The 22,701-nt window shown below is 42.6% G+C and overlaps 1 protein-coding gene across 3 annotated transcripts in view; it reads right to left on the bottom strand.

Annotated features, from left to right (window-relative positions):
- Window positions 1-2,328: 2,328 nt before the first annotated feature.
- Window positions 2,329-22,701, bottom strand: part of LOC124865182 (protein NLRC3-like) — a 38,137-nt gene continuing 17,764 nt past the window's right edge. For 2 of the 3 annotated variants that reach the window (XM_047360147.1, XM_047360146.1), the window contains exons 2-11: window positions 16,751-16,873; window positions 16,556-16,666; window positions 15,349-15,462; window positions 13,157-13,235; window positions 12,769-12,997; window positions 10,817-12,629; window positions 9,647-9,820; window positions 5,186-5,347; window positions 3,666-3,709; window positions 2,329-3,517 (exon numbers count right to left, since the gene is read on the bottom strand). In XM_047360147.1, coding sequence (XP_047216103.1) covers window positions 2,976-3,517; window positions 3,666-3,709; window positions 5,186-5,347; window positions 9,647-9,820; window positions 10,817-12,629; window positions 12,769-12,997; window positions 13,157-13,235; window positions 15,349-15,462; window positions 16,556-16,666; window positions 16,751-16,839 — 3,357 coding nt within the window. In that variant the 5' untranslated portion in view covers window positions 16,840-16,873 and the 3' untranslated portion in view covers window positions 2,329-2,975. Of the gene's footprint in view, window positions 3,518-3,665; window positions 3,710-4,793; window positions 5,007-5,185; window positions 5,348-9,646; window positions 9,821-10,816; window positions 12,630-12,768; window positions 12,998-13,156; window positions 13,236-15,348; window positions 15,463-16,555; window positions 16,667-16,750; window positions 16,874-22,701 lie in introns of those variants that run through there. The other variant, XM_047360148.1, reaches the window with a different exon arrangement.

The raw sequence follows: 22,701 nt of genomic DNA, 5'->3' as shown, positions 1-22,701 counted from the left end.
ATTTATCAGTTTCAGAACATAATCAGAATTATCCTCCAATATTAATGAGCCTAAACAACAAGGATCTATACTGTGGTGCTGTTTTAATTAATATCTCAGAGAAACACTGGGATAACGTGGATGTGTCCGATTCATTAATTATTTAGGTTTTTGTTTTTCATATCTTCATATTTTTGTAAGCTCACTTAGTGTTCGTTCTGGTAAGAATAGAAATTAATGATTTTCTTTTGAAATAATCTTTATAATGATGCACAGATTAGCAAGCTTTTATTTTGAAGCATCTATAAATTCATTATATTCATGCACCTCTTTACTTTTCTCTGACCTCAGGATTTAAAGTTAAAACACAACTCAGTATTTTTCTTTGCATTTGCTAAACAACTAAACTCTCATTTTTAGAATAAATTCAAAAGTTCCTCATTAGAATAACAGCTTAATGGATGTTTTGGTTTTACTGGTTTTGTTTATATTTATTTGGTATTTTAGAAACAAGAAGCTGTTTGTCAACACAAATTATTTCATTAGAAATAATAATAATCTCTAAATATTTAAAATGATTCAACAATCAGGTGTCAAGTGGTTAAAATAATTTAAAAAGTTTAATATTACTTTTATTACAGATATTTTATTAACATAGCAATGCTTTTTAAGTGTCAATTGATCAATTGATTGATCAATTTATCTTCTTATTGAGACAGTAGATTATTTTAGCGTTATTCAGACTAATGATGTTTAAATAAAACATGTGAACCACTTAATTTATGGAGACTGTTGACTTTCCTCCTATCTTATAGATTAGCTGCTTCAAACAGTATTATTGCTCTCGGTGCATTATTTTGAAAGAAACTCACAGGAAGCGTGTTTATAATTGTTCTAGCTTTATATTAGCTGTAGTTACCACTTGTAGCCACCAGAGGGCGGTCAGGCGAGCGGAGCGTCGCATTCATCTGAAGCTGCGAGCAGCGTCCCAGATTAAAGACTAGAATTGGATAAAAGGGAGAAGGAAAATAGTTTGGTTAAAACATTGATGGATTATTCCTCTAAACTGAATTGATCAGAAGACGACAAGATAGAAATCTCTGATCTACAGACTCAATTAGACCAGATTTACCTTAATGAAGCCCAAGGAGCATTTGTCAGATCAAGGGCCGAGTGGACAGAAGATGAGAAAAAATTCCTCCTTTTTTATTCTGGCTGGAAAAACGAAGACGAGAGAAAAATGTAATTTCTTGTACTTTGATTAATGGGGAGGAATGTACTAACACAAAAACAATATCTAAAGAAATCTATAATTTCTAGAGTAACATTTATTCTCCTTCTTATAGTGAACAGCGTTCAACATGTTTGTTTCAGATAGAAGACGAGATACCAGAAACTGATGAAGATTCAAAAACCTCTGAAGAAAGTTTCAAATGAGCAGAATTAGATGTTCTTCTCAAAATAGCATCTGATGGTTCTGATGGTTCTCCTGGTCCAGACGGGTTCACTGCTAGTTTCACATTGTCCACAGCCCAAGATTTGCGCTCCTTGCACCATTGAGACCGACGTTTGGCATTGGCATGAGTTACCAAAGGTTTGGCTATAGCAGCCCGGCCGTATATATTGACCCTGTGGAGCTCCCGACGGACAGTTCTGGTGGAAACAGGAGAGTTGAGGTGCACATTTAATTCTGCCGTGATTTGGGCAGCAGTGGTTTTATGCTTTTTGGATACAATCCGGGTTAGCACCCGAACATCCCTTTCAGACAGCTTCCTCTTGCGTCCACAGTTAATCCTGTTGGATGTGGTTCGTCCTTCTTGGTGGTATGATGACATTACCCTGGATACCGTGGCCCTTGATACATCACAAAGACTTCCTGTCTTGGTCACAGATGCGCCAGCAAGACGTGCACCAACAATTTGTTCTCTTTTGAACTCTGGTATGTCACCCATAATGTTGTGAGCATTTCAATATTTTGAGCAAAACTGTGCTCTTACTCTGCTAATTGAACCTTCACACTCTACTCTTACTGGTGCAATGTGCAATCAATGAAGACTGGCTACCAGGCTGATCCAATTTAGCCATGAAACCTCCCACACTAAAATGACAGGTGTTTCAGTTTCATTGTCCAACCCCTGTAGATCCAACCCTGACTCTTTGATGGACTGGTGACCTGTCCAGTGTGTCCTCAGCCTGTAGTCCATTGATGACTGCTGGGACAGACACCCCCTCCTCCTCTCTTGGGACTAAAGGTCAAATGAGTATTTGCAGGAGACTAAGACTGGCTGAGTCCATCACTGTTTTAACCTTTTAGACATATTTGATGTTCTGTAAAATAACAGTCAGAAAACTGGTAGCAAATACTGTTTTATTCTCCAATATTTACATTTCCATCATCTGCAGTTCAGCCACAGATAGTCTGGAATGATTCTTCTTTTAGGAACAGTCTCATCAGAAGTCATATTGTGAACTGATCTGGCTCATTAAAACATAGCAGATACTAACAGTGAGGAACTGAACAACCACCTGGGCAGTTAAAACAGCAGCTCCACTCACGTCATCATTTTTCATCACAAATCAGTTCCAGAAACCCTGAGCTTCACAGCCCACAGATCCTGAGGAGGCAGCCTGTTTATCTGGGACTAAAGTACAAAACTATTCAGATCAGATGAAGAAAAACTACATTAGTGACACAAACAAGAAACATGACAGAAAAGATTGGAGATAGAAATGTTAAAACTTCTTCTGATGGTGATATTAAGAGCCAGAATCAAACATTTACTGGAAGAGACGTAAAGAACCTGTAAAGAACCAGTAAAGAACCATCTTTAAAGGACTGGAAGAGGACGAAGTTTACAAGGAATCTTTTCCAAGAGTTTCAGAAAGAAACCAACTGAATATGAAAATGTTTCTGAGTGAAAGAGACAGACATGTAGAGACTGAACTATCTGTTCAACAGTGAGAGTGTTTCTCTGACAGGAGGAGACTCTTTAGACTCAACACAGAAACACTGAGGAACCAGAACAGATCCAGAATCCAGGATAAAGAGGTTCAGTGAATGTGGTGTTGAAGGTGTGGAGGTGGATCAATGAGTCTGAGGAGACTCTGTAGAAGGACAGAATGCCAGCAGGACAGTCCACATACACTGCTACTCTGTTAGAGATGGAGGAGGAGGAGGAGGAGGAGGAGGAGGAGATGGGTGTTTCTTTGTTACTGTGCCAGAAAGAGAAACCACCATCACAGCATCTCAGACTCCAGGACTGATCATTAAATCCTAACAAACAGTCATCACTGCCTCCTTTCCTCCTGATTCTTCTGTAACTCACTGATATATAAACTCTTCCTCTCCACTCGACCTCCCAGTAACAGCGACAAGTCAGACCATCACTACACAGCAGCTGAGACCAGAAATCAAATCTGTCTGGATGATCAGGATATGACTGAAGCTCCTCCTCCATCCATGTCATCTTCCTGTTGTCTTCAGACAGTTGGAGTTTTCTGTTCACTGTGTTTGTGTCGATTGTGAGCTGACAGGAATCTGATGGAGAGAACAAACACAATCACGCTGCAGTTATTGATCATTTATTGACACTTTGATGATGACTCCTGAATGAGTGATGGACAGTTTGAAGATGGTTGAATGTGAGCTGCTTTGTTGTCATGAATCAAATGAAAAACACACTTACACTTCCTCAGATCTGGTTTCAACCATCGGACTCCAGCAGGCTTCCTGAAAGGAGGAGGAGGGTCAGACCATCAGTCTCTTTCAGCAGCAAACATGAACATTTTAATAGATCAGATCAGATTCCACTCTGACATGCTGCTGGAAGAACTGGATCTGGGTCATTTGGACTCTGTAACCTGCTGCATACGTTGTCTGGTCCATTGTGGGAGGAACCAGACTGATAGAGCAGAATCAACCAAGACAACATGACGCAGCCTGTACTGTCTGTCAGTTGCTAACAATGAACTATGTTGTATAAAGCAGCTCACTTCTGGGTCAGCCAAGCTGCAGTCAGCCAGGCCTCTGGACCCAATTCTCTTCATTTCCTACTTTTTACATTAAAGAGTCCAAATCAACCAAGCTGGCTTTTCCTGTCTCATTACTGAAGGTTCTGCCACAGCAGACATTACATGGCTCGGTGCTTCTTCACTCAGAAGACAACTGTCCAACATTTGGACTCATCCATTTGAATGGAGCGTCTCTAAAGTTCTGTCCTGTAGTTGTCATGTTTCAGCCCAGTTTGAACTCATTCTTTTCATTTCATCTTTTTGAATCAGGCAGGAGGAGGACACCATCCAGTCTGGTTCTTCAGGTGCCTGAGGTGGAATATAGACAGCTGTGTTAGTTACTGATGGAAACGTTCTGATCCAGAAGGATGGTCAGAGCAGGTCAACTGATGGACAGATGCTCCAGATGTGCTAAATCAGATTGGGAAAGTCCTGATGTTCTCACCATCAAACCATCTGTTATTAGATATGGCACACACTCCACCACCTGGTGATGTTCCTGCCTTTGCTGTTCTGTCCACCCAGTGCAGGGTAAAACAATTGGACCGTATCATGGTGAGGTCCAGAACCACTGGGGTTCTCCATGTCTCAGAGAAGAAGACAAGGTTAAAGTCTCTGATGTTCTGCTGTAACTTTACTCTGGACACAGATGATCCAGTTTGATGTCCAGAAACCTGGGAACCAGCAACCATCATCCACTGGGAACTGGATCATGGTGTGTTTGTTCACTAGGTCTGGTTCTGACTCCAGGAGGTTTCCTGTCTTTGCTTTGTCACTATTTGTTTCGTCCTGCTTTGTTCTTTGAAGTGAGGTGTTTCTCTGGAGGCCATCTTGAGTCTACAGACTCTCCAGGAATTGGTGAGTAGATGGTTCTATAAGGTCCAAAAGAGTCAATGTTCTGTAAGTAGTCAGAACTAAAGTGTTTGGTTAGAAAAGTGAACTTAAAGAGACGTTCCATAAAACCAGAGTCGGGTCAGAGGGACCAGGACAGCGTTTGATCTTGGTCCCACATGATTCTAAATAAGACAATGAAACAGATGATGAACTAACTGCTGTCTGTTCCAGCTGAGAAACTAACGACTCAGAAGAATTTACCAGAAAATCATCAACTTAGCATTTAAACCATTTTAATTTGTGAAACAGAGAATACTGTTCCTCATTAAAACCCAGAAGAACCAGATTGATGAATCTTCACCTGAATATTTCCAGTGTACAGTCTGAACCAGACGGCAACTTCTCCCCTGAATCTTGTAGGTTGTTGTTCTGCAGGTCAACTTCTCTCAGACAGCAGGACTGGGAGCTAAGAACTGATGACAGAACTTCACAAGTTCTTCCTGAGAGGTTACAGGATCTAAGTCTGAGAGACAAAATGAAACAAAAGACTTTAGACTTTAAATAAAACTGCACTACCCCTTCAGTCCAGCAGATGGCTTTTACTATTTTTAAAAGATTTTTAGCTAATAACTTATGTTTTGCTTCAACTGATAAATGATAGAAGATGATGAGCAGCTTTAGAGTTAAACAGCTAATTAAAACCTTCCATTAATGCTTAAGTTTTACTGGAAAAGTTTAAATCATTAGTTTACATTTAATTTTATACCAACCTGCACCAGGCCAGAGTTGTTGCTTTACAACCTCAATAACTACTAAACACTGATTAACACTTATTTTACTTTTATTATCATCAGTCAAACTCTTGTCAGATATCTACAGCACAACAAGAAAGACGTCTAATAAAAATGTGATTTTTACTAGACCAGAGTACCGTGAAAGTAAAGCCCTGAGAAAGTGAAATTACCCAGGATAAATTTACATTGAAACACATCCTGGGCTTCCTAAACCAGAACTTTTAAAAAGATTGGAGCTTTTTAAAATCCCCAGAAACAGAAATGGGTCTAAACTGCATTTTTCTGAAAGCAACATAATTTACAGCGAGCGTAGTGGTGAGTGTGTTAGGAACGAGATGTAATGCTACATTTGACAATATTGTCTTTCTTACCTAGCTTAATACTAACGTTAGCCCAATGTTAAAGTGATGATTCTGTCAGTTTTTAGTTTCAGTGTTAGCATGAGTGTCAGCCTGTATTGAGGCAATTAGCTGCTGTCTGCTTAATAAAGTAACTTACAGATTCAAAACGGTTCCTTTTCATTTTGCTGGGTGACTAGATACACTTATGGCATATCTTAGCAAACTTTTCAAAGAATATTCTATAATAATGTAACCTCTGTTGACTTTTCCCCTATGAACAGCGCCCAGATTCTCTGACCTACACTCTATTGAATCCTACACACCTGTGCCCTCATGAGTAATGAGTGTTTTAATGGGTAACAGTGGATCTTGTGAGTAGAGTGTGCAACTGATCACATTAACAAGACCAGGATCACTTACCATACAACTGAAAACTAAGTGCAGTGCAACTTTAACCTTATACTGAAATAAGGAAGGGAAAAGGGCAATATTGAGTAAAGTACCAATTTAATGAACCGTACTGCTCAGTAACAGGAACCCAGAACAATGCACATTAACATTTAACAGTTCACTTTCAACACAGTAATGTTATTATTAATAGAACAATAGCATTAGGAGGTATCCCACCTGTAAAGTAGGTAATAATCACAACTAGTGCAATAACAAATGAATCTCAAAATCCCAATGGATCAGTGAGAACATAAGAAGCACATTGAGTGAAACCTCACGGTCACAGAACTACACAAAAATCCTTTCAAACTGGAAAAACTTACAAAAACAAAATGCCGGCAAATTAATTGATCAAACTTCACGTATTCAGTCTCTTGAAGGAATAAGGCAGTCCCTTAGCTTTATAACCGTTGCAGGCCTGATAGGACTTAGTTAGATACGTCCGCAGAATAGCAGCCCCAATGATGGCGGCTCCCAGCACAACCGCGTGGAACGGATCATTCACCCCACCAGGGATTACCAGCCCTCAACGAACGGCAACAGAACCGCTCCAACTCCAGTCCAATGGTCCACCCCGGCCCACGAGCGCGGTCCGGCCCTGCAGCTCCAAAATCCAAGCAAAACGTCCGGAAAAACTTCGCAGCTCCAGCTAGTTGGAAAACAACAATAATCCACAGCAGCATAGAAACACCTTCCTCTGGGAACGGCCGCTGGCTGACTGGCAACCAGTATAGCTGCAGGTAAACCTGTTCCCACCCACCAGCCTTCACAGCCAATCAAATTGCTTCAACTTGATGTTGCCCTTGACTGACCAGTAAGGTAGAAACAGGTGAAACGATGCGTTTACTGGCGGTAGTAAATAGCAGGTATGAGCAAAACACAACATTTACTGCATGTTTTAAAGTCAACAAAAATACACATGTTATTTTAATGTTTAAGACTTTGACGGTGCGCAAAGCCTCAAAGGTATAAGTGTAATACACTAACAACGTTAAGTAGAAAGGTCATTATTACAATCTAAGGTGGAAAAGGCCTACAATGCATTATATTTAAGGAAATGCTCAAAGTATGTAAGAGAAAAGGGTTATATATAACCTAGAAGTTACAATAATAATATTTAACCAGTATTGTTATTGAATCTGTTCTGGATCTGTTCAAACAACTGCAGGTCCAACAACACCATCCTAATGTTGAAGCACAGTAGTGGCTGCATCATGGTATGTAGATGTTTTAAGGTCTAGGGTGGCTAACCAGGAAACCCTGGTGATCCAGTGTAACGTTAAGTCAGCAACTGGGTTGAACAGAGTAGTCAGACCAGGCCGCTTGCTGCTCTCTCTACAGCCAGCTTTCATCTGTACCATGTGACCACAATCAGCCAATCACATGGGGCTGACTGCTAGCTAATAGCGTTTAGCTATTCTACACATTTATCAGTTACTGGGAGATGCCTGATGTGTTTCTGTAAAGGAAGAATAAAAAGAGAAAGCTCTGGAATATGACACCACCAACTGTGCCACATTATTTTAACAAAAGTCTTCAAAGTGAGAGCAAAAGAGCTCTTGTGTCCCATGCAGGCTACTGTAGTGGACACTATGCATGGGGAATATGGACTTTACAAGTTGTGACAATATTTTGTGGCATTTATTGTGATACCAATAAAAGTGATGATAAAAATATTCAAAAATCATCACAGTCCTCATGAAACTGTCACAGCAAGCCACAAGAGCCCGGCAAGCACAAATACCGCTCTAGTAATTAAACATATTTATTTATTTATTAAGGCAAAAGCAAACAGTAGCAACAAAATAATTTGTACCCAAGAAATTGTCTCAACCTTGTTTTATGCAGTCAGAACATGTTATGATTATGGTCTGTTTTTCTGCACCGTCTCTGTCTGCCTGCTGATCATCGCTGTGTTGAAGGATTTCAGAGGATTGCTTTCACCTGTTCCTCCCCGGCCAGCTCCCTATTCATGCCTCACCTGCTCCACCTGTTTACCTGGCTTTATAAGCTGCTCTCTGGCTGACAAACAGCGCCAGATTATTGAAAACCTTGTGTGGTAAATGTCCAGCGTTCTTCCTAGCCTGTCTGCCTGATCTTGATCTTGTTTTTGCCCCCTGGATTTCTCTGCTCTGCTTTGCCCTCATTGGATATCTCCCTGGCTTCTGATCTCTGGACATCGACCTTGTTTCTGCCTCCTGACTGTCGCCCTCTGCCTTACCCCCGGATCCATCAGCCCAGTACTGGATCTGATCATAACGTCAGACCAAGGATTCCCATTCACAGCCTCTCTGACTCACTGTGACGTCACCCTGGAGCTGAAAATCAGCATCCTCGCTCTCCCACGGGTTCTGAGAAGGTCAGTGGCTTTTTCTCTGAGCTTAATGTTATTCTCAGTTCTCTGTTCAGCCACTAACCGATCTGTCTGCCCTCAGAGGTTCCTGATCCTGCTGCTGGTTTTCTATCGAACGACAACGACAAATCAGTTTGGTATGTTTTCAGTTTGCTTCAAATAAGACAAAAAGGTTTTGACTGGACACTTAGTTGGATTTGTTTCAATTAATAAAGTAGTATAAGCAGGCATAGCCAGTGGCTGGATAGATTATACATAATCAGAACCACTTGGAAATGGGTTCAACATTTCTGAGTACTGGGCCCATATTTGAGAATAAAAAGTTTAAATCACTTTAGAGTTTTGATATTTCAACAGCCCAGAATCCCAGCTGTACCTGAATGCAGCATGAACAGATGTGGATAAAATTCTCAATGACAGAGAATCCTCCAACTTGTATTTTATGTGATGAACAGAGTTTGGGTTGATTGGATGCTACAGGGATCCATTTGGACCTCTGCTGATTTTTCTCCAGAACCAGTGATGTTTACATTCAGCTTGATATTTCAGGAGAGGAAATCAGTTCAGTGCGGAGCTGCTATGAACCTTATTGCTGTTGAAATAGGTAGACTGACAAAGTTCTAATTCAGTCCTTTCTCCACTGTAGCTGCAGGAGAAACCTTAAAGGGGACAGAACTCTGCTACAAATAGTAGAGTTTAGTTATAACTGGCAGTTCTCTTTTGTTTTGGTGTCACTTTTTAAAGTTACCCTACAGAACATTGCATTGAGCACTTAGTTCTGCACATAAAGGTTCTGCATGTTTTCAGGTAGAAAAAAAAAAGGTTTGTTGGAATCAGAACCTAGATGATGTTCACAGTAATTAAGTCATTAATGCTGTTCAGACCTGAGAGTTTCCAGTTTGCAGTTTGGACTCTTCAGTCCAGAAGACAGCAGCTCCATTCCAGAATCCTGCAGCTTGTTGTTACTCAGGTCCATCTCTCTCAGATTAGAGGACTGGGAGCTGAGAACTGAGGCCAGAACTTCACAGCTTCTCTCTGAGAGGTTACAGTTCTTCAATCTGAAGAGACAGAGATCAAAATGAATAAGAATAATTCTGATGGAATAAAACTAAATAAAAACATCTTATAGTATTAAACAAGACAGATGAAACTGCTTCATGAAATAAGAACTCAGAAACTCTAAAGCAATGCAATGCATGTCAGAACCCTGAAACAGAACAAAATGTGATTTAGACAAATTTCTATGTTCTGTGACCCACTTAAACTTTGAATGATGTTTTAATCTGTACAGATTGAGCTGCAAACACGACCTGTTGTTGTTTTAGTGAAAATATCCTGCAGCTGTTTGCAAATAGTGGAAAACTAAATGATGTTTCCACATAACACTATTCCAGATTGGACCACATGTTCCGATCCATATTTACTTCTCCTTCAAACACTGTGGGTCGAGCAGTAAAATAAAAATCATGATGGGAATAGAAGGAAAGTTATTACTAAAGGGAAGAACATTAAGAGAACAGAACAGCAACCAGAAATCTGAGGAACCTTTGGACCCAAACTGGACAATTTCAGATTATTTTAGTTTTTTTAATCTCAGTTTAAAGGCTGATTATATAAAACACTGGAAGATAATAACAATTTTATGTTTTTCACTTTGAAATAAATCAGAGGATCTCATGAGAAAACATGGAAAAAGAAGTAAATTGAATAAATAAATACATTTAAAACAGTGCTGGGTTTGAGAATTTCTGTTAAAAATTAAAAAGAAATAACTAAATTTAACCACTTTTATTTCACCGTTATGAGAGGAACCATTTTGGTACCAGATTCTAAGTGTCAGTCGGGTTTTGTGGAATAAAAATGTTAAATAGTTTCTAAAACAACTTAACAAGTGTTTATTTTTACTAAACACATTTTGAGGGAACTGACAGTCAAACATTAACTTTTATACTTTCTAATAAATCCTTAGTTGTTGAGCAGAACATCCAGGATAATAGTCACTCTTTCCTGGTTTTAGCTCCTGGTGTCAAAACCCAAATTCTGTCAGAACTTACAGAACTTTGTTTGAAGCTTTGACCACTGGCAGCAGCCTGAGAAGAGCCTCCTCTGAAGCAGAGTATTTCTCCAGGTCAAACACATCCAGATCTTCTCCTGATGACAGTAAGATGAAGACCAGAGCTGACCACTGAGCAGGAGACAGTTTATCTGTGGAGAGACTTCCTGAACTCAGAGACTGTTGGATCTCCTGGACCAGAGAACGATCATTCAGTTCATTCAGACAGTGGAACAGGTTGATGCTTTTCTCTGCAGACAGGTTCTCATTGATCTTCTCCTTGATGTACTGAACTGTTCCCTCATGGGTCTGTGAGCTACTTCCTGTCTTTGTCAGCAGACCTTGCAGGAGAGTCTGATTGGTCTCTACTGAAAGACCCAGGAGGAAGCGGAGGAACAAGTCCAGGTGTCCATTTGGACTCTGTAAGGCCTCGTCCACAGCTCTCTGATGGAAACTTGTTAGATTTGGCTCGTAAAATAATTTCAACCAAGACAAAATGTAATTAGACAAAGCAGAAATGTTTTTTTGTTCTTCCATCAGATTGACACCAGAGTTGATGAAGGTCCGATGGACATGAAGAGCAGCCAGAAACTCCTGAACACTCAGATGGACGAAGCAGAACACCTTGTCCTGGTACAGCCCTCTCTCCTCTCTAAAGATCTGTGTGAACACTCCTGAGTACACTGAGGCTGCTCTGATATCGATGCCACACTCTGTCAGGTCTGATTCATAGAAGATCAGGTTTCCCTTCTGCAGCTGATCAAAAGCCAGTTTTCCCAGAGACTCAATCATCTTCCTGCTCTTTGGACTCCAGTGTGGATCTGTCTCAGATCCTCCATCATACTTGACCTTCTTCACTTTGGTCTGGACCACCAGGAAGTGGATGAACATCTCAGTCAGGGTGTTGGGCAGCTTTCCTCCCTCTCTGGTCTCCAACACATCCTCCAGAACCGTAGCAGTGATCCAGCAGAAGACTGGGACGTGACACATGATGTGGAGGCTTCTTGAAGTCTTCATGTGGGAGATGATCCTGCTGGCCTGCTCCTCAACTCTGAATCTCTTACTGAAGTATTCCTCCTTCTGTGTGTCAGTGAACCCTCTGACCTCTGTCACCATGCCAACACACTCAGGAGGGATCTGATTGGCTGCTGCAGGTCGTGTGGTTATCCAGAGGAGAGCAGAGGGAAGCAGTTTCCCCCTGATGAGGTTTGTCAGCAGAACATCCACTGAGGTGGACTCTGTAACATCAGTCAGGATCTCCTTGTTGTGGAAGTCCAGAGGAAGTCGACTCTCATCCAGACCATCAAAGATGAACAGAACCTGGAAGTGTTCAAAGCTGCAGATTTCTTTGATTTCAGTAAAGAAGTGATGAACAAGGTCCACCAAGCTGAACTTTTTCTCTTTCAGCACATTCAGCTCTCTGAAGGTGAATGGAAATATGAACTGGATGTTCTGGTGGGCTTTGTCTTCAGCCCAGTCCAGAGTGAACTTCTGGGTTAAGACTGTTTTCCCAATGCCAGCCACTCCCTTTGTCATCACTGTTCTGATTGGTTGATCTCTTCCAGGTGGGACTTTAAAGATGTCTTCTTGTCTAATGGTTGTTTCTGGTCTGTGTGGTTTCCTGGATGCTGTTTCAATCTGTCTGACCTCATGTTCATCATTGACCTCTCCAGTCCCTCCCTCTGTGATGTAGAGCTCTGTGTAGATCTGGTTCAGAAGGGTTGGACTTCCTGCTTTAGCGATCCCCTCAAACACACACTGGAACTTCTTCTTCAGACCAGATTTAAGTTTATGTTGACAAACTGAGGGAAGTCCTGAAGGAAGACAAAATATTATTAGTAATGAAACAACTTTCTCTAAATAGAGCATTTAAATATCTGTTTTTCTGCTCTTGAGACTGAAATAAATTCAGCATTTATCCTGCAGGTTTATTCTGTAGAGAAATCCTCTTACTGCTCTGCAGACGTCCAGCCAGCTGCTCCTGCTTCATCTTCTTCAGGAAGTTCAGTGTGATCTTCACAAAATAATCTCTGTTGCTCCTCCTCTGCTCTTCATCCTCACCTTCCAACACCTCCTCATCCTCCCACTGACTCTCTAAGCATTTTGGGTAATCTGGACTCAGAACCTTCTGGATCTTCTTCAGCTCGTTCTTCACAAAAGTAACAATGTTGTCCTCCAGCAGCTGGAACAACAATATATGAAGGACACATCAGACTGAGATCATGGAGCCAAACATCAGGTCCATGTCGGACAGACTGACAGTCCTCTGGTCTACAAAGTGCAGCATGGAGATGACTGTGAACAGAACCGATGGAGAAGTAGTTGTTGTACATGTACAGACCATAAATATGGAGTCCAGCTGTGTTTGATGCTGCTGGGCAGACGGACCACTGGGAACCTCTGAGTTCTGTTGGTCCACTCTGTGGAGGAACCAGGAAACAATTATGTATTTTAATAATAATTATAATTATGATACTAATTCAAATAGAATTAATAGGTTTAACAATACATACAATAGTTTAACTGAAATATCAAATATAAACAGAAGATAGTAATAAAACATTAAAAACAGGAAAATACAGGGGTTGGACAATGAAACTGAAACACCTGGATTTAGACCACAATAATTTATTAGTATGGTGTAGGGCCTCCTTTTGCTGCCGATACAGCGTCAATTCGTCTTGGGAATGACATATACAAGTCCTGCACAGTGGGCAGAGGGATTTTAAGCCATTTTTCTTGCAGGATAGTGGCCAGGTCACTACGTGATACTGGTGGAGGAAAACGTTTCCTGACTCGCTCCTCCAAAACACCCCAAAATGGCTCAATAATATTTAGATCTGGTGACTGTGCAGGCCATGGGAGATGTTCAACTTCACTTTCATGTTCATCACACCAATCTTTCACCAGTCTTGCTGTGTGTATTGGTGCATTGTCATCCTGATACACGGCACCGCCTTCAGGATACAATGTTTCAACCATTGGATGCACATGGTCCTCAAGAATGGTTCGGTAGTCCTTGGCAGAGATGCGCCCATCTAGAACAAGTATTGGGCCAAGGGATTGCCATGATATGGCAACCGAAACCATCACTGATCCACCCCCATGCTTCACTCTGGGCATGCAACAGTCTAGGTGGTACGCTTCTTTGGGGCTTCTCCACACCGTAACACTCCAGGATGTGGGGAAAACAGTAAAGGTGGAGTCATCAGAGAACAATACATGTTTCACATTGTCCACAGCCCAAGATTTGCGCTCCTTGCACCATTGAAACCGACGTTTGGCATTGGCATGAGTGACCAAAGGTTTGGCTATAGCATCCCGGCCGTGTATATTGACCCTGTGGAGCTCCCGACGGACAGTTCTGGTGGAAACAGGAGAGTTGAGGTGCACATTTAATTCTACCGTGATTTGGGAGCCGTGGTTTTATGTTTTTTGAATACAATCCGGGTTAGCACCCGAACATCCCTTTCAGACACCTTCCTCTTGCGTCCACAGTTAATCCTGTTGGATGTGGTTCATCCCTCTTGGTGGTATGCTGACATTACCCTGGATACCGTGGCCCTTGATACATCACAAAGACTTGCTGTCTTGGTCACAGATGCGCCAGCAAGATATGCACCAACAGTTTGTCCTCTTTTGAACTCTGGTATGTCACCCATAATGTTGTGTGCATTTCAATATTTTGAGCAAAACTGTGCTCTTACCCTGCTAATTGAACCTTCACACTCTGCTCTTACTGGTGCAATGTGCAATCAATGAAGACTGGCTACCAGGCTGGTCCAATTTAGCCATGAAACCTCCCACACTAAAATGACAGGTATTTCAGTTTCATTGTCCAACCTCTGTACATTCAGTGATTTTTCTAATGTCCTTAAAATGTGTTTAAATCCTTCAGTTACATTAAGCTGTACAGCTCCAGCTCCAGTTGTAGATTGTTATAAAATGAGTTTTCCCAACCTTTAGCATCCCTAACCCTAACACTACTGAAGGAACAGTAAATCTAATACAAGTCTGTGATCAGAGGCTGCAGCTGCTCTGTTTCAATGACTGACAGGAAGCTGGAGACACAGTCATTAAGCCAAGAACTGATCTGGAAATGAAAATATTTCAGTGCAACAGTCTGTGTGAGAACAATGAAGGAAAGTTAATCAGACAGAACAAAGTCCAAAGGTAGGTAAGAGGTTTACATCCTGAGATGAATCTGTGTTCTTCATGATGAACATCATCCAACATCTGCAGAGAGCTAACAGGAGGATTCATGTCCAGAAATAATGTTGCTGTGTGGTAAGAAGGTGGCTGCAACAACTCATTTCTTTACTTTAAATGACAATATTATAAAACTCGACTTTAGTAAATAAAGTTCAGGAGTTTTTACAGGTGAATTATTTTGGAATTAATTTGTGGAAAAGCTTCCAGCAAAAACGAACAGTTTCATAAATAAGAATAAAAATGTGGAAAAAGGTGGAATCAAAACATTTCAAACTGAATCAGTTCAGTTTCATACAGTTAAAACATTTAGACAGAGCTCACCTCTTTGCAGCTGAAGGTTGCTCTGATTTAAAATCATTACGGAGATCCATTGAATTATCGCTCTTTAAGGACACACAACTGGGTTCTGGTTCTGGTTTGAGGGTCTGTTGGATCCTGAAGGAAAAACACTGAATTCAAACTTAGTCTAATAATGTATTTAAAGTTAAACCCTGAAGCTCAGAACTCTAAAGTGTCTCACAGTGGCTCTTGTTTGAAGAGGATCCAAATATTCCTGGTTTCACTGTAAACCGTATATTAATGATGGATTAATAATTAGCACTGATGATCATTAATAAGGGATGATGTTTTGGTTTGGTAGCAGGAACTGAACAATAATCAGAAAGTTTTTCTGTAGAACAGTGTTTGATGTGTTCTGATCTTCTATCCTGACAAACTTTCTTCCTTTGGATCAGAGTCAGAACTGCTGATGGAGAAACAAGTTCATTTATCTTCTTGTCGTTTGTTTTACTTGTTCTAGTCTTAAACTGATGATGGAACCCCTTTGGAGCAGCAGCTTTATTCTCAGCTCATCATTTCTGAGCTTCTGGAAAGCTTTTTATGGTCATACAGGCCATGGTGGTGCATTCAAGGACCTTTCATAAATCAAGTAATCCACACTAAATGTCCTCTAAAACATTGATCTTGTTCTCATCATCAGACTTCATCACAGCAGCACGTAGATGATCTTGTATTGTTGATGACATTTAGTGGCTGCTGAAGGAGACTGTGGAGCTGTTTGCTGATAATAAGACTGATGATCATTTTGAATGAACACAAATGTACTTTAGAAGCTGTTGATTTCACTGATGTTTGCAGATAACAGTGAGAGATCATGTTTTCCATCAGATTTAGTTTGGATTATTTAGTTGACATCTAATCCTTGAATCAGCATCATGACTTGCCTACATGTGCAGTCACCTTAAGCTCTGCAGAAGCACCAACTCTGATGAAGTAATGTGACACAAGGTGATACAGAATGATTCAACTGGATGGAAGAACAACTGATTTTAGCTCCAATATCATCTAACAAGATTATTTCATATCATCACAATAATACAATGGTTTGATTATTTCCATGATTTAGCATCCATCACACACTGCTTCACATGTGAACACAGACATGTGTGAGAAAGAGTTGTGTTCTCATTAATATGTTGGAATAAAGTTAGTTTCAACTAATTAGTTTGAACGTTTAGAAACAGCTCACCTGTTTGCAGCTGAACGTTGGGATGATTTAAAATTAATAATAGGCTGATCATTTGACCAGTTGCTCTTTAAGGACACACAGCTGGGTTCAGGTTCTGGTTCTGATCGTTTCCTGTGAATAAAGATGGTTTGGTGATGTGAGAGCTGAGCTCTGACATGGAGAAGAGTCCTGGACAGTTAGTGATGGTGATCTGACCTCTGAACTTTGCTCTGGTCCTCATGTTCTCCACACAGAGTGGTTTTAGAGGGAGGGACTCTGTCCTCTCTGTCCTCACACTGATCCATGCTGCTCAGTTCACATCAGCTCACACACATGGAGCTGCAGCCAAGAACACACATGATGAAGATACATTTTCATTCACTGACACATACCTGTAGCTACAAATGAACAGTCTAGGTAGTTGTTGTTCCTCTATTGCAGAAACAAAGATTGTGACACTAAACCATATTTAACATTAATAATAGAAAGAACAGATTGTTGGACGTTTGTTAGAGATGAAAAGATTGTTTCAATGAATGAAATTATTGCAGTTTGACTGTAAAGTGAAGGAGCTGCAGACTGAAACACTGCATGATGTGAAGATATTGATCAGTCAAACTTCTTCTGCTGCAGCTCCACAAAATGAAGCAGAACAAACTCTGAACATCTGGACCTGCTGGATTTCTCAGTCATCAAACTATACAGATGGATTATATGTTCCATTAAAGCTTCACACCATTTAATAACATGAAACATTTTAACAACGTTAACGTCATCTTATTTTGAAAGGATTGACAGGAAGCAGCTGTTCTGTGACTTTAAAGGTGAAAATGAAAGTTTGATTTAATGACCTGAAAACGAAGCTGTTAGTTTAGTGAAAAACAAACATCAGCTGCTCATCATGTTGACTGTTTCAGACAATAATCTAATAATCCTGTAGATGTTCCTTCATATAAGAGAATTTAAGTGCACCCTTTCATCAAACATTTTGACAGGTGGGCGGGACTTCCGGTGAGGGCGGGATTTCCGGTGGGGGCCATGTGGGCGCCATGTGGTTGCCATGTGGGCAGGAGGTCACGTGGTCAAGCAGGGGGGTGTGTCCAAGGGGGCGTAACAGTGGATGCTGATTGGTTGTCGTCATTAGGGGCGATACCTTAAATGAGTCCTCCAGTGGGCCCACCACCTGCAGGGGGAACCGTGAGGGACCGGTGCAAAGAGGATTGGGTGGCGGACGAAGGTGGAGACCTCAACGGCCCGATCCCCGGATGCTTAGGCTGGCTCTAGGGACGTGGAATGTCACCTCGCTGGGGGGGAAGGAGTCTGAGCTTGTGCGGGAGGTCGAGAGATATCGACTAGAAATAGTCGGGCTCGCCTCCACGCACAGCGTGGGCTCTGGAACCCATCTCCTTGAGAGGGGTTGGACTCTCTTCTACTCTGGAGTGGACCACGGGGAGAGGCGGCGGGCTGGTGTGGGTTTGCTTGTTGCCCCCCAGCTCAGCCGTCTCGTGTTGGGGTTTACCCCAGTGGATGAGAGGGTTGTATCCCTGCGCCTTCGGGTTGGGGAGAGGTCTCTGACTATCATTTCAGCCTACGGGCCGAGTGGTAGTGCAGAGTACCCTGCCTTCTTGGCGTCCCTGTCGGGGGTGCTGGATAGTGCCCCTCCCGGGGACTCCATTATTCTGCTGGGGGACTTCAACGCCAACGTGGGGAACGACAGTGACACCTGGAGAGGCGTGATCGGGAGGAATGGCCTCCCCGATCTGAATCCGAGTGGTGTTTTGTTATTGGACTTCTGTGCTAGTCACGGATTGTCCATAACGAACACCATGTTCAAACATAAGGGTGTCCATCAGTGCACTTGGCACCAGGACACCCTAGGCAGGAGGTCGATGATCGACTTTGTTGTCGTATCATCAGACCTTCGGCCGCATGTTTTGGACACTCGGGTGAAGAGAGGGGCTGAGCTGTCCACTGATCATCACCTGGTGGTGAGTTGGATCCGCTGGAGGAGGAGAAAGCCGGACAGACTCGGCAGGCCCAAGCGCATAGTGAGGGTCTGCTGGGAATGCCTGGCGGAGCCCTCGGCCAGGGATGTATTCAACTCCCACCTCCGGGAGAGCTTCGACCAGATCCCGGGGGATGTTGGAGACATAGAGTCAGAGTGGACCATGTTCTCTGCATCTATTGTCGATGCTGCTGCCCATAGCTGCGGCCGTAAGGTCTGCGGTGCCTGTCGTGGCGGCAATCCCAGAACCCGGTGGTGGACACCGGCAGTAAGGGATGCTGTTAAGCTGAAGAAGGAGTCCTATCGGCTGTGGTTGGCTTGTGGGACTCCTGAGGCGGCTGACGGGTACCGTGAGGCCAAGCGTGCTGCGGCCCCCCGGGCTGTGGCAGAGGCAAAAACTCGGGCCTGGGAAGAGTTCGGTGACGCCATGGAGAAGGACTACCGGTTGGCCAATCGATTCTGGCAAACCGTCCGACGCCTCAGGAGGGGGAAGCAGTGCTCTGCCAACACTGTTTATAGTGGGGGCGGGAGACTGCTGACCTCGACTGAGGACATTATCGGGCGGTGGAAGGAGTACTTCGAGGATCTCCTCAATCCTGCCATCACGCATTCCGTGGTGGAAACAGAGGCTGGGGACTCAGGGTTGGACTCTTTCATCACCCAGGCTGAAGTCACCGAGGTGGTTAAAAAGCTCCGCGGTGGCAAGGCTTCGGGGGTGGAAGAGATCCGCCCTGAGTACCTCAAGTCTCTGGATGTTGTAGGGCTGTCATGGTTGACACGCCTCTTCAACATTGCGTGGCGGTCGGGGACAGTGCCTCTGGACTGGCAGACTGGGGTGGTGGTCCCCCTTTATAAGAAGGGGGACCGGAGGGTGTGTTCCAACTACAGGGGGATCACACTCCTCAGCCTCCCTGGTAAGGCCTACGCCAGGGTATTGGAGAGGAGAGTCCGACCGATAGTCGAACCTCGGCTTCAGGAGGAACAGTGTGGTTTTCGTCCCAGCCGTGGAACACTGGACCAGCTCTATACCCTCTACAGGGTGCTCGAGGGTTCATGGGAGTTTGCCCAACCGGTTCACATGTGTTTTGTGGACCTGGAGAAGGCATTCGACTGTGTCCCTCGTGATGCCCTGTGGGGGGTGCTCCAGGAGTATGGAATCGGGGGCCCTTTATTAGGGGCCATCCGGTCCCTGTACGAGCGGAGCAGGAGTTTGGTCCGCATTGCCGGCACTAAGTCGGACCTGTTCCCAGTGCATGTTGGACTCCGGCAGGGCTGCCCTTTGTCGCCGGTCCTGTTCATAACTTTTATGGACAGGATTTCTAGACGCAGCCAAGGGCCGGAGGTGGTCTGGTTTGGGGACCAGTGGATTTCGTCTCTTCTTTTTGCGGATGACGTGGTCCTGCTGGCCCCCTCTAGCCAAGACCTACAGCATGCGCTGTGGCGGTTCGCAGCCGAGTGTGAAGCGGCTGGGATGAGGATCAGCTCCTCCAAGTCCGAGGCCATGGTACTCGACCCGAAAAGGGTGGCTTGTCCTCTTCAGGTTGGAGGGGAGTTCCTGCCTCAAGTGGAGGAGTTTAAGTATCTCGGGGTCTTGTTCACGAGTGAGGGAAGAATGGAGCGGGAGATCGACAGACGGATCGGTGCAGCTGCCACAGTAATGGGGGCGCTGTGCCGGTCCATTGTGGTGAAGAGAGAGCTGAGCCAAAAAGCAAAGCTCTCAATTTACTGGTCGGTCTACGTTCCTACCCTCACCTATGGCCATGAACTTTGGGTTATGACCGAAAGAACGAGATCACGGATACAAGCGGCTGAAATGAGCTTCCTCCGTAGGGTGGCCGGGCACTCCCTTAGAGATAGGGTGAGGAGCTCGGCCATCCGGGAGGGGCTCGGAGTAGAGCCGCTGCTCCTCCACATCGAGAGGAGCCAGTTGAGGTGGCTCGGGCATCTATACCGGATGCCTCCTGGACGCCTTCCTCGGGAGGTGTTCCAGGCACGTCCCACCGGGAGGAGGCCCAGGGGACGGCCCAGGACACGCTGGAGGCACTATGTCTCTCGGCTGGCCTGGGAACGCCTTGGGCTCCCCCTGGAGGAACTGGAGGAGGTGTCTGGAGAGAGGGACGTCTGGGTGTCTCTGCTGAGTCTGCTGCCCCCGCGACCCGGTCCTGGATAAGCGGAAGACGACGAACGAACGAACCTTAAATGAGTCAATTAAAACACAGGGTTGTGTTTAAGGGTGTTACGGGGAAGGCCTTAAATGAGCCAATTAAAACACACAGGGGTGTGTTTAAGGGTGTTATTAATAATCTGTATGTTTTTTCAGGCGTTAATACATCTAAAAAACGAAAAAAAGACATGCATTCTTTTATATTTTAAAGGTATAATCAACTTAATGTTGACCTATCACATGAAATCCTAATAAAGGAACTGTGTAACCTGACAGAATTGTAAGTTAATTTTGCTTTACAGCAGGACCTATTTGTTGAATATATGAGCCAGTCTAAATCCGTTCAAAATAGAAAAGACCTAAAAAAGTAAATAAAAAAATTGTGCTGCACTACATCGATGGAACGAGAAAAACCTTCAGCTTCTGTGTCAACATACTGGAAAAGCAGCTGAAAGAGGTAAGACGAATATGAGATTAACAGAAAAAAAAAAAGAACTTCAGTATACTGTTTCCAAGTTACAAATTGACTCTAGCAATGATGTGTTTGTTTTTGAATCATGAGAGACTCCATTTTAGGAAAAAGGAATGATAATTTTAGTTACCTGTAGCTTTTCTAAAACATTAACTTTTTCATCTTAGAGTAAAAGGTTATTCAGGGGGGGGGCTACAACTGTTAGGGGCGATGTCAGGAAGGGCAGTTACGTCTGTTCAATAGATAACCATATCACCTTTGAACTCAAGAAGGGTTTTGGTCTTAAAAACATAGTCTTTGCAGTTGAGATAACACTGTCATGTTCTGGTATAAATACTGTGAGTAAAATGTTGTTGTTCGGGGGCTGTTTCATTGGTTAACCTCAGTGTCAGGGTCTTCAAATGCTGAATGTCTTTGAACCATAACACTTGTTACATTGAAAATACCAGTACTGACAAGAAAAAATGTCGGTAAATATTTCAGGAAACCCGGAAATTGTGGCTTCTACTTCTGATAATTCACAAAAGCACAATGACATCTTTAAACGTAAGTAAGTAAGTAAGTATTCATTTTTAAGAAATCATTAAATGCATGTGAATGTTCTCTAATTTTGTTTATATATATTGTTTATATATATATATATATATGTTTCTTTGTCATAGAACCCACCGCTGATGACCTTGATGATTTCATCTTGACACAATCAGATTATGGTAAGTAAATGTTAAATGCAATAAAATATATATATATATATATATATATATATAAATATATATATATTATAGTTAACCCTTGACAATGTTTCAATTTATAGATTTGATGAGAGAGGTAAACCCGAATGATCAAGTTGGAGGGTTCAGTGGCTGGAATCGACAGTCAAAATTGAGAAGGCGAATTATTTCCAAACAAGAGAAACCCCCAACAACAACTGAACTTTCTTTTAACACAGAAATTAAAACTGATTATTTGAATACCCCCCCGTCAATTATCATCATTTCCCCTGAAGACACACCGGATAAGTTACCAGCACCACCAGAAAGTAAGTAAGTCCTAAGAACTATCTATTTTTCTTTGAGAGTGAATGTATTTTAAACCTCAGATAAAAACTGTTTACAGATTCGACTGAGAGCTCTGTGGAAGACACAGTTGTCGAGCAGCAGCAGCAGCAGGGTAGAAAAAATAAATAAAAATTAAATAAAAACAATATATATGTATTTTAAGCATAGTTCAATAAAATGTCATACAAACCTGTTTACAGATACATCCAAAGATGCCACATTGAATCCGCCCACCAGAAGGTCACTTTTCAAAGATCAAGACAGCTTTCAGCAGAGAGGCACCGTTTCAGTTCAACAAGAAGTGAAATCTGGAGGTTTTACCGCAAAGAATCGGAGTAAGATAAAAAATAAAAAAAACTTGTGTATTTTAAAAACTATTTTTCATTTTATTTATGAACGCTGTGCTGCGCAGCGTAAGATAACTTTTATTGTCTTCTGTTTTTACAGAATATTTAACCCCTGCAAAAA

Source organism: Girardinichthys multiradiatus, unplaced genomic scaffold, assembly GCF_021462225.1.
Source record: "Girardinichthys multiradiatus isolate DD_20200921_A unplaced genomic scaffold, DD_fGirMul_XY1 scaffold_36, whole genome shotgun sequence".
NCBI lineage: Eukaryota > Metazoa > Chordata > Actinopteri > Cyprinodontiformes > Goodeidae > Girardinichthys > Girardinichthys multiradiatus.
The sequence above is the reverse complement of the archived record's forward strand: the minus strand, read 5'-3'. Positions and strand labels throughout refer to the sequence as shown.